The sequence below is a fragment of the Corticium candelabrum genome, chromosome 18 (genome assembly GCF_963422355.1).
Source record: "Corticium candelabrum chromosome 18, ooCorCand1.1, whole genome shotgun sequence".
Classification (NCBI taxonomy): Eukaryota; Metazoa; Porifera; class Homoscleromorpha; order Homosclerophorida; family Plakinidae; genus Corticium; species Corticium candelabrum.
In genome coordinates, this window is record NC_085102.1 from 1,361,978 (window position 1) to 1,374,651 (window position 12,674).

General features: G+C 42.4%; 1 protein-coding gene across 1 annotated transcript; it reads left to right on the plus strand.

The window, feature by feature from the left end:
- The first annotated feature begins 4,151 nt into the window (after nucleotides 1-4,151).
- LOC134194147 (oxidoreductase HTATIP2-like) lies at nucleotides 4,152-11,615 on the plus strand. The gene is made up of 6 exons (XM_062663055.1): nucleotides 4,152-4,275; nucleotides 10,050-10,152; nucleotides 10,585-10,706; nucleotides 10,776-10,919; nucleotides 10,975-11,077; nucleotides 11,132-11,615. Exons 1-6 carry the CDS (start codon nucleotides 4,186-4,188, stop codon nucleotides 11,422-11,424), a joined length of 855 nt encoding a protein of 284 aa, XP_062519039.1. The 5' UTR covers nucleotides 4,152-4,185; the 3' UTR covers nucleotides 11,425-11,615.
- The last annotated feature ends 1,059 nt before the right edge of the window (nucleotides 11,616-12,674 follow it).

Genomic DNA, 12,674 nt, shown 5'->3' on the forward strand with positions numbered 1-12,674 from the left:
CAAAAGAAATGGCTCCTGGCTTGATTCCAGCAAGGGTGAATCTCAGTGATACAAAGTGGTCAAGTCTGTTGCTTGCATAGGATAACAGTCGTCGTTGATGGTATAAGTCTAGTGTCTTCGTTATCAGTTGAAACAATTGAATTGAATTCCACGCTTTCCTTCTTTGAAACAGGATGTCCTTTGTAATCCGAATACTTGCTTCTGAATAGTTGTTGGTGAAGTTTCCTCGAGTAGGAAATTTTGTACGGAAACACAGTGCCCACTCTTTTCTTCTCGTCCAATAGCTATCTATCCTTGTTTTGAAGTTTCCAAACTGGGTGTTGTCAATTTCGTTTTCAACGTTGTCTAGGGCTTCCTCTGAAGGCGAATAAAGAAGACGTTTGCTTAGTAACATACAAGTGACTCTATCATTTGCTGACACACCAGACCTAGCACTCCATAGCCAACGTCACATACTTTGGAGAAAATGAAACACACACAGATGTAAAACTGCTTTTGGCTAGGTTGTCTCGAGTGGTTTTCTTTCACTGGCAGAATCATCTGTTAAAATCATTAAGGGTCCAACTGTTCTGCCTCTCCCGAAGAAGGCATAGTCAGGTAGAACATCAACAAGTGCTGTGAATGCTGATGATAGGGTCTCAGCATCTTCACTAGATGTCATTACAGCACCCAATGGTATTGCACCAGCTGAAGTACTGCAGCTCACAATGACGACTGCAATATTCAAATTGTCCAAACTGGCTGTTGAGTCACAGTAAAATAATTCTTCGCTTTGACGTAACAGTTTGTGGGCTCTTGCCATCAAAGGTGTGACTACTGCTAGGATAAAGGGAACGTGGTCAGATATTTTTGTGACTTTAGCTGTCGGTGGTTCAAATGAGTCATCTGGAAGCCCAGTTTTGTACTCCACCTCTAACTTATATTGTTGAAGAAATGCTCTACCACCATTACTAGGATAAATTTCATTGAATTGTTTTACTTCTAATGACAGACGGTCAAACATTGCTTTGCCGTTTTGAGGACCAATACATCTTTCTCGCCACTTTTGGAACAAACGTTGAACATCTTGACAGTTCGGATTGATGGATCTATCGGCAAGAGTTTTTTCAATGTCAAGAATGTCATACTTCATTTGCAGTTGATTTGCATATTCATGCCTAGCTGTAGCTGCTGAGTTTCCTGCCTCGCATAAACTTGTAAACTGCTTCTTGACAGTATTGTCTACTGGTCGAAAACTGAGGACATGAGCAGAGTTGACTGGGTGGTTATGGCAGTACTTAAGGTTAATCATGCAAAGATGGTTTGGATGAGCGGCAACTGTTGAGCTGATCTTTGGATGTAGTCTGAGTATGAGGGTACTAGGGCAAGAAGTCTTTTTGTTTCTTACACTTTTCTAAATGAGAGCCCGCTTTAGATCTGAAGGCGGGCATTGTTTTGACAACTGTGTTTTTGTGAGCTTCTTTTGCTGATGTTGGCAGTGGCGAACAGTTTTAAAAAGAATTATTTATCCAGAAATTTGAGTTCCTCACGTTACCGGTATGTTGTTTTTGAAGTCTTCTCAAAGTCGTCAATCCACTAGACTGCTTCGGTCTGGTCTTCTGCATTAATCCATGCTCGCAAACTAAAGATTTGGGTTTCTGCTCCAAGGAATGACTCGGGTGTATGTCTAGTGTAGGAATCAGGGAACAAGTACGCTATTTCGTGAGGTATCTCACTGTTTCTAGTATCAGCTATGGTAAAACAATTCAGACTTGAATGACTGTTCTCTATTTTGTCAGTAATGGCTTTGTCACTCTTTCTTTCTTTGTCAGCAAGCTTTTTGGTTCTCAGTTTATCTCTCTCAGCAAAATTGCACTCTCCTGCTCTAGCACTTCCGTTGGCTATAGATTTGCTATTCTTGTACAAAATATTTCCTCTGACTTGAGCACCAGTTTTGTAAGAGTTTATTAAATCAATATCCATTCGTTTTCTCTTCAAAGTGAGGCTAGGGTGGTGATCTGTTCTGACGGACTTGCATTTTTTACTTCCTGGTAAAGAGATTAAGAGACGTTTGTTGACGTCAAATATTGATATGTTAACTACGTTTTGAACATTTATCTTCTTAGTTAATAGCCAGGTTGCTAAGACGTTTCGCAGATATTGTGCATATGTGCTTGGATGGTGATAAATACGAAGCAGAGATTTCACAGGATGACATTGAATCTGTGGAAGCTGTACATACTGCCAAATTTCTTTTAGACAAAATGATGCAACAGCAACGAAAGCAATGACAATAACTCCACAAGAGGATAAACATGTTTGCACTGGGAAATTGCAGCATTCACGTGAGCAAACGTGCTTTCCTTCTGCATCAAACACTGTCTTGTGTAGGGCTAATATTGGATATGCAGTTGTAATGTGTCCACTAAGAAGCTTGTTCAATTCAGTGAATACTTGCTGGGTTTCGACGACTAGGTTAGTTGGAACCGGGTAGCCAAGGGAATCACCATAGAAGGAGAGTTTGTCATCAAAGTCAGTAGCAACAACAGTCCAGTGGTTTCCTGTTAATAGTCGATTGGATGCTACAGCAGTGCCTGACATAGGGTCAATTTGCACATTTATAATCCAAAAAGCTAGTCGAATGATGGTTCTTCCATGGAGTGCTGTTGTAATATAGTCTTGAAGTCTTGCTTTGTTTTAATCTGATAGTACAAGGCACAAACAATCTTCTGATGACAGGTTCACGATGTTAGCAAGACACTCTAGCAGTTTATCTGACAACCATCTATTACATGCTAACTTTGACAATTGGCTGTTACTAAGACCAGCACATACTGTTGCAGATGCAGATTGATTTAGCAATAGCTCCTTGAACGTTTGTAAAGCATGATTGTCAGAGTGTTCTAGATTCAAATTCTTTGGAAGGTTATAGGTCTGACCGAACCATGTTTCTTCCTGAAGGATCTATTAAAAGTTGAATGGATATCATTACTGATAGAACATTAGTTCTGGTGCAATAGTGACAGACACATGCATGCACATTGTAAGTAGCTGTGTGTGTGTGTGTGTGTGTGTGTGTGTGTGTGTGTGTGTGTGTGTGTGTGTGTGTGTGTGTGTGTGTGTGTGTGTGTGTGTGTGTGTGTGTGTGTGTGTGGCTCGTGTGTGTGTGTGTGTGTGTGTGTGTGTGTGTGTGTGTGTGTGTGTGTGTGTGTGTGTGTGTGTGTGTGTGTGTGTGTGTGTGTGTGTGTGGCTGTGTGTGTGTGTGTGTGTGTGTGTGTGTGTGTGTGTGTGTGTGTGTGTGTGTGTGTGTGTGTGTGTGTGTGTGTGTGTGTGTGTGTGTGTGTGTGTGTGTGAGTGTGTGTGTGCGTGCATGCGTGCATGTTGTATTTAGATTTGTTAGAAAGTTGCTATATACTATCTGTGCACAATTTATTAATTAATTTATTGACCTCTGATGCTATTCTCTTGGCTTCATAAATTGCAAGGAATTCATGCATTGCATTCAGATCAAAGATTCCAAATAGAAATGATGCTCAATAATGCTTGTTCAAAGCCTTTTCGCTAGATTCATTCTCCTTCCTACTCAATGCTCTACTGCATTTTGTACAGGTAGAATGGCTGGGCATCATGCTTCTGTTGTGTGGATCACTGAACTGATTACTTCCAGTCACGCAAATGATGCTTCCTTTCTCTGGGCTGACATGAGGGAAGATCAGCCTAGTGCAATCTTGACGGGATAGCTCTCTTACAGATCTACGCAGGTCAAATGTACAACGTGAGGCGCAGCCTAGACAGCTTCTGCTACGTAAGGTTTCCTAGCGGAAGTGCCTTCGTTAATTACTACTAGCTAACCTCTTCTCCAACGTGAATGAAACAGAAGCAGGGAAGTTTGCAAACATGCTTTCAGCTGAAAAGAGCTCGAAATTGGACAGACAGGGAATTGCACTGTGACAAGTGCGAGACACCTGCAAACTCACGTGCAGGATAGCGACGGTACGTGTACTAAAAAGTCAGACACGTGAATCTAGAATTTATCCGGGACCTGAAATAACCGGGCCCAAAAATTAGCCACTTCTTCGGGCGCGCAAGAGGTCCTGGGTACGCGGCTAGAGAAAAGTGTGATAAACCGGATTTCCAAGTCACGTGACATCTTCTAACGTCCGTTAACCGGATGTAGCTTGTAACGTGGCTTGTAGTCTCTACGAAATGGCGAGCGCAAGAGGTGTACGAGCTGTCGTTGTCGGAGGAACTGGAGAATGTGGAAGGCATATTCTAGGAGAAATCATCTGCTCTCCTGTGGGTACACGTTTCGTGTGTAGTAAGTAATAGCTGTACTTGTAGACGTATGTAAGCTAGTGCGCATGCAACGTACTAGGGAGCGCCAACCGCATACGTGCCAAAATCGATTTCTCATCTAGGCAGACATCCAACTAAAGTCAGTTCACAAATTGGAGAGGACTAGCCTCGTCCCCAGACTCAGGTAAGTCTGGCAGTGTCCGGTTCCAGTATTAGACTTTCAGCCCCCGTCACGTGAGTCTGGGGACGAGGCTAGAGAGGACATGGTTACTGCGGTTATTTCCTAAAGAAATTGAAGAGTAGAGATGGGCGTTGCTAGTGAAATATACGATTCCAGTTTGAAACGTTTAGCCGTGAACTTAGGTTCAAAGGATCAACCAATGCTTCAACTACATAAGCTTGCTAGCTACAGCTGTCTTACTTATCGATCCATAGTTCAAAGTAGGTCCCCATCAGCCTTCAAGTAGTGGGCGTTATAGCGGTGACTTTGAAGCTATCTGCCCCCATGGTGTAAATGCAAGAGGAGGGCAGGGCCATGCGTGTGTCATGCAGAAAGTTACTAATTGGGTCGTAATAAAGAACCAATTACAGTATTCATTAACTGATCCAAACCTCCTCCTTGTGAGCTTTCAAACGATGTTGGAATCAACCCGCTAGGACGTCCGCTTCAGGAGATACGGGCTTTTCCCACGTCCTCTCCAATTATCGAACAGCTTTTTTTAGTTGTCGTCATTTGACGAGTTTCCAAAATTTTCATGTCAAAATTTTAGTTTAGGACGTTATGTTGATATCAATAATGGTGTTTAGTGGTATGCCGCCATTTTGTACAGCCTTCTGGAATTCAAGCATACAGCGCAGTATTCCCACAATGGCATGCAGCCGACACACACACACACACACACACACACACACACACACACACACACACACACGCACACACACACACACACACACACACACACACACACACACATTACCGCTGAGCCAATGCATACGACGTGCTAGATTTTACAGAGCTAGACATCTTCACGGATGCAAGGAAGACACTAGTGATAGCTAATTGGATTAAGGATTAAACGCATACCACCTCTCTTTGTCAAAACAAGGCAGAGTTTCAACCAGACTTCCACATATCACATTGCAAAGTTGTCCATTTTTTGCTACTAAAATCATATCTGCCTATTTCAATCTACAGGATTTCCCATTGTCTCCACTGCTCCCTGGTCACAAACTCATGCCTTTACTTTTGCCGGAATCCTGATATTTAGTACGGAAGCCGGTAGCGGCGGGTTGATATCAGTCGGCCGTTGTCGGCCGCACTGATATCAATGGACACAAATATTGTAGCGCGCGTTACCAAACGTAACGCGTTTTAGATAAATTTATTTTTTGTAAAATCAATGCAACGATCTTTAGTTAATATTAATGTAGTACAAAATAACGTGCGCTATTCTAGATACAATAGAAACGTTACCGCCTTGTGTTCTCGTTGTATTCTAAATAGACAAACTGTGGATCGTGTGTGCACGCTTTTTGATCAACAGCTCAGGGGACCTCAGTTTGGGATCGCCGTTTGCTGCACGTCGTGAAAACGGTACTAATCGACTTTCCAGGGAATTGAATACGAGTAGTGGGTTTCAGAAGCCATACTTTTAGCTCGGGAGCGCTGGGAATGTCGCATGGTAGTTTCTTGGTAGCTTTTTGAAACAGAAACCGCTCAAACGGTGTTAGGAAAGTATTGAGTGGCTGTGACAACCTGGGAAAAGACAGTTGCTCCTGCCAAAGACTAAGTAGTAGTAGAGTGGGTAGTTGTCAAATATCGGAACTCTTATAAATCTTTTGGCTTGTGTTAATCCTTATCAGGGGAAGTCGGACGACGTAAAGCTGTTGCAAAATCCACATTGAAAATTATGATAGAATGTGGGATACGTAGATCACACCCTCGGCAGCCGGTTTGGCTTGTGGTGTCGTTACTGTTGCGTGAGATAACCGAACGTCAGTTGTTCGATACATCGAATTGTGTTTTGAGGCGATAGTCCACTTTCTTTGTCTTTGTTTTAGTGCCAAAAAACACACGAATGGAAACGGATCTAGAGGGAGGTGGCGTATTCAGGAAACGCGACACACTTTAATAAAAGCAGCTCGAAACGTCCGTGAACAGCTTCATACCAGCGCCAAACGTAGCGAAAGTATTGCTCGCGTACGTTGAGACACTCTCGCAGTTTCGAAAAGTTTGTGCCTGTTGTGTACGCTACTGTTGCGCAGACGTTCATCGTCAATTGCGGCGTAGAAAACGGCCGCCGATTCCTCTAAAAACGTCTTTTCTGATGGTAAATATGTATGTAAAGACGACGATTCGGTTTATAGTGTTTGCCTTCATAAAAGTTGTATCCAGAAAGGAAGCCATAGGACACCGGAAATGAGTAGAATAAACACCATACAAAACGACGTCAGTTGTTAAAGGGACCCTTAGCGTACAGCTAGGTTCGTCGTACACCTGCTCTTTGATCTCCACTCCATGCTAGGGTTTATACGACATTGGAATGAAGGTCTTGTCTCAGAACATACAATACCGAATCGAGCGCCTCATCACCGATTATATCGTACTCGTGTTGTTCTAAGACGTGTTTCAGCATTTCCGATGCCAGAACGCGCTATGCATAGTTGGGTGGCGTACCTCCCATATGCTCCTTGTCGTATAGTTAGCTGTAAGAGGTACGTGAGCTCTTTGGAGGGCGGATTTACACGCGCACTGCACTGTTAATCGCTACCGCAATGATATCACACTTCTGTCGTACAAATGTAAGAGTTATTTGAGTACCTTCATGGGTATACATACGGTTACATAAAAATATTGAGGTCTATTAGAGAAATGAAACTTGTAGATATACGATGTTGTGTACATGCAAACCAGACGATTGGTACTACATCGGCACTTGCCGCAAACGTCAAGAGGTAATCCAATGTCCTCGTTGTAGGACCATCAACCACCAAGATGAGGAGCGTTGGTATTGCTCTCTTCATCCGTTGAAAAAATTAGAATTGGTGGATCTCATACCTGAAATGTGAGTGTGATGCAAAATTTAAAAAAGTGTACGAATGGGAATACGAATGAGTGGGATAGGGTAGCATCCATGACGTAGAACGCCTGAAAGCGGGCCCAAAGACCTACTACGTCAAAGCATCCAAACACAACATCAAATACTACCTCAGTAAGAATTGGAACGCTTCCATGTCACCGTGTATTATAAGAGGATGGTCGCGATGAGAATTCGACTGATAGAGACAATATGGTATAGGTTCCACCAAAGAAAACTCATCAAATTGGATTTTATTCTGTTACGCAAGTGGAGCATCCAGATCAAGTCCAACGATGTGCACCCACCTCCCAAGAAATTCTAAATAACTACGAGAAAGTATGGAACACTATCCAAAGTCAATATCCAAAAGTAGTCTACAGACACCCAACTGTTGAACGTATCGGGATGTCTTTTCAATCCGACCAACGCTCGTCGAACCGTTTGTATCACCCTCTCGATGCTAAACAAGTCTTGGGACGTCTTTAAATTTTGAGCCACATCTGCAAAACCGTTGCACCTTTGATACCTCGGACAATTTTTAGATGATGGAATTCATAAGTCTTCGCAAACTCTTGTATTTTCTTGTTTGTGATCTGTGAGCCATTATGGCCTTTGATTTTTGGATCTCCATATCTTCGGTACTCAATGACTTGAGAACATGTAGGGTCGTTACGTAGAGCTTCCTTGCACTCTCTCAAAATGTCTGCTGATGTAGGCAATGATTATACTTCTCAGTAGTTTTGAGCGGTGTTCTTCACAGTGCATCTGCCGTATACAAGGACTGTTTCTTGGAACACGTTCTATTGTGTAAAGTATCTTGCAAGTCGCAGACTGAATTGTAAAATACGAGAGGTAGACTGTCCAACTTTTTCGAAGCAGCAGAAGTATAAGTGGCTTGTGGTTATTGTCTATGTGGAAGGTTTTGCCAAAACAACAATTTGACATTTGTCGCATGCTTACGTTACCGCCAAAACCTCTTTCTCGACTTGCGCTTATCTCGTTTCTGTCGTAGCCATAGCACGTGAGGCATATGCTACTGGCTTTCATGCTACTCTTGACTGTTGTGGTTGGACTGCCATGGTCCTATTCCATGCGAGGAAGCACCCGCTGACATTTCGACTCTTTGTGCAAGATCGTATAGACATAAGATGGTATGGCAAGCTAGTCTTACTTCGATCTGGGTGAACGCATTTTCTTTGCTTGTGTTCATAGTATCACACGTTTTGCCCTGAGCAATTCTCGTTAAAGTTGACTCAATTGAGCAAGATGTAGAGAAAACTGGCCTAACTGATTAGATATTCCCATGAACCTTTGTAGTTCTGTAGTTCTGTCGAATTTGTTGAACGTTTCGTTTTCTGAATGGCTGCTGTTTGCTGTGGTTTGCCCGTATACCTTCATTCGTGTGCCTTAGGAAGACAACACTACTCCTGTTAAATTCGCACTTTCATCTTTTCAGTGTAATTATAGTCGACTCCAGTCGCTTGAGGACTTTGATTAGTGTCTTATCGTGTTCGTTCTTGTTTTTCTCAAACACTAACACGTAATCCATGTCAAGGGCGTAGCGTAACATGAGCTATACCGAGCTATAGCCCCATCTTTTGTAGGTCATATGAATTGTTGACTATTAACACGTGTGAGGACAAAAGCTGTATATAATATATACAACACCCTTTTATCAGTCTCGACCTGCCACTGAATCTACCGTATCAGACAATTAGAACGCAACAAGAATGGGCTTGATACAGTGTGGAGTTGAATTGAACCAGCAGCCAAGACTATTACTTTGAATAGCAAACAAAGAATCGGCCCACGGTACATCAAGTGATGTAAGCTCATGAGCTCACCGTCTTCCATAAAGGGTTGAATAGGCTAGACGAATTTTGCTGACTCTAGTTCGACAAGATACACAGTTTCACAGTTCAGCAACGCTAGATAGGGGAAACAAGCAGTCCTATTGATATAATTCAGACACACAGTGCGTCACGTTCTGTTACCCCGAATGGGTTTCTCTACCGCAAAATCTTCACCTTATAAAACTTCCAACGCTAGGCAATAAGTAGTCTGTCTTTCTACTCCAAGTGTATCTGTTCAGAGTGTGAATCAGGCTACTTCAGCTTGAACAGCAGTCTCTTACCCTCTAAAAGCCGTACTCAAGTAATGGCTTCATACGCGTCTCTACGCAGGCAAAGTTCCTCACAAGATGCACGAAATGGTAAGTAGTGAGCTTACTTACAAAGCCTAGGCAACTGCAGGATGATCTACTTTTCAGAAGCAGACCCGGAAACGTGGACTTTGTGTACAGCGAGATCGGCGAAAGGTGCGTGCTACTCTCGAGATTGCGCATGCTCTAGAAGCCCCGCTCCCCCAAATATTGTCTATGCCACGCTACGTCCTTGTGGGGATAAACTTCTTCGAAAAATTGTTTAGTGCTCAGGAATTGGGCCAAAGGTAGCACTTGTGTGTGTATTAAACACGCGGTTTTAACATGCATGGCTGCTGACCGTACGGTACCGATAATCAACGGCCACGTCAGTAGCCTCTTACTATCAAAATACATTCGCTTCAGCGGCTAGGTAGAAAGAGCATAAAAAACTCGCCCGGACAGCCTGCAAAAACGTACGATGCTACGTTGGGGAATATACAATAGACAAAATACACGTGTGTTTAGTTGTGATGTGTTGCATATTTTCTCAGGTTTACACTGAAGTGCTATCGTTGGGGAGAAGAACAACTACTATTCCTGAATATTTCAAAGCTACGGAGTCCGATTTCAAAAAGCTGAAACAAGAAATTGTTGGTAGGAAGAATTAACTTAGTCAATGTGTACAGTCTGAAGTTGTGGCAGCAATTGTGATACGTAATTAAAGTAAAGACTACATAGATCAGACAATAGACATGGTTGATTTACATATCAATCAATGGTAATAGTTAGCTGAGATGGCGCCTTGCAAGATGAATTAAGATGTAGTGTACGTGGGGCTACTTGTGCGACGCGATAAAGACGGGACGACGTCATAGTATGTACCTGTGACTGAACCTGCACTTTACTGCGAAAGAAAGAAAAATGCCAATCGTAAGAAATCTACAGAACTATTACATACTCTTCTACGTGTATTGCAACGTCTGTTTGCTAGAAAGTAAATGGTTGTGTTGTCAGAATGCTGCAAATAGTCTATATTATTAGTGTTTCTGTCGGTTTTCGATATGAGTACGTAGCTGTTTACTTTAGATTTTGATTTGGAGAAGTTTACGGTAGAGAACTGGAAATCTTACTTTGAGGGCAAGGATGTGCTTTTTGTGGCTCTTGGAACTATCCTTGCCGAAGCTAGACGTCAGCCTGGCAGGACAATAGTAATCGCATGCACTCGATATCGTTTATATAATGTTGACGTGGCACGATTTGCGTAATACTTTGTAAAGGATACTTTGAGACTCGTCGACTTTCATTTGGTTGCGCGTTCTGCTGAGATTGCTAAAGCTGCAGGAGTTCGTCACGTGAGCATGTTGTCAGTAGATGGAGCGAATTCAAGTAGCTGGTTTAACTATTTGAAAGTCAAGGGCGAGGTGACTCTGTGATTGTTAGTATTTTGAGTGCAACTGACTAATAATAGCTCCGTAGGCTGAAGAAGCGGTCGAGGCTCTCGGCTTCGAAAGAACATCAATCTGGAGAATAACAGTTGTTTACAAAAGCCAAAACAGCAGTATCGTTGAAAAAATTTCCAGTGAGTAATCGTGGTTGGTTAAGATTCATCACGTGACATATCTTGTTGCTGCAGGGTTCTTCTTTAAGAGCGTTCGTGTTGAAGACCTAGGAAAGGCTCTAAGGGAAGAGTCGGAGCAGTATGCTTTAAGAAAAGATGATTTCCTCCCAATTTCTCGATATTCAATGAGGGATATTTTCGAGTTTGCGAGGCAGGCAAAAGAAGCCGAGGCTAAGAAGGGAGACAATGGTGCGACCTTCGAAGGCGACGAGGCTGGTCAGCAACCAGGTTGTGATCGATCAAATAAAGAAAGTGATTCACTTGGTGACGGAACGACAAATGAAAAATACGACAAAGAAGAAGACTAACTATTGTCTTATTGACTGAATGACTATAGCTACTGAATGTGCATGCATGCATGTTGTGTTGTTTGCTGCTGGTTTTAGTATGCATTTGTGTCGTGTTGTATTGTGGCTAAACGCGTGCATTAGAGCTAACCTGCATGTTATTGAGCATAATTTTAAGATGCAGGCCGGGTCACGGTCGGACATGCTTACTGTATCAACTTTGAAAAGGTTGCACGTTTTGCGACACTCACCTACCGCGAGGGCTTAGATGCTGTAATGTGCACGGAAAGAAAACCTGACTGAAGTCTCTCTAGATATCTAAATCCTGAATAGAACAATCAAGACGTTGCAGTATGAGGTTGCGATAGACCGTGTCTGGTAAGTAAATTCTTGGCTTCTAATTGTTCGTCAGGCTAAGGTTGCTACAATTGCAGTTTCGGTTAACTTCGACAAGCACCCTCGCCAGACAGGTCACATTCCCGTATGTTGCATCTGTTGTAGTCACGTCTTTCTCAGAGTAACCAAGCGCAGTCAGTTCACAGTGAGCACTAAATTTTTTATTGTTTTAACAGCTTACACTGCTGCTGTATACCCGTCAATCGACACCTAAATGTCCAGTTTTCAGTAGTTTCGAATAGTGACCTTTGCGCATACTAAATTTATGAAGACATCTTACTTGCAAATCGAAAGTGATTTCTTTTCAGGACACTTGAATTTACGTGCAATTAATTGCTACGACGCAAAAGCTACGTATAAACGCTTCATTTGACCGGCTCAAATGCGCATGTCTGATCGTGATCTCGAGTATACTGATAAATACATGACCCTTAGATTACAATACCTAATACTAACAATAAGTGTGCTGTTCAAAAGTCTATGTTTTTAAAAAACATAGACTTGTGATATATGGGTCATGTATTTGTCATTATACTCGAGATCGACGTGATCACGGTCAGACATGCGCTTTTGAGCCGGTCAGTGAAGTACACATACGTAGCTTTTGCGTCTTAGCAATTAATTGCAGGTAAAATTCAAGTGTCTTGGCAAGAAAATCACTTTCTATTAGCTAACAAGTAAGATGTGTTCATAGGTCGAGAATGCGCAAAGGTCAATATTTAAAATTACTGGAAACTAGACATTTAGGTGTCGATTGACGGGTATACAGCAGCAGTATAAGCTTGTATACAATTGTAGCAATCTTAGCCTGACGAACGACTAAAAAGCCAAGCATTTACTTACCAGACACGGTCTAACGCAACCTCATACTGCAA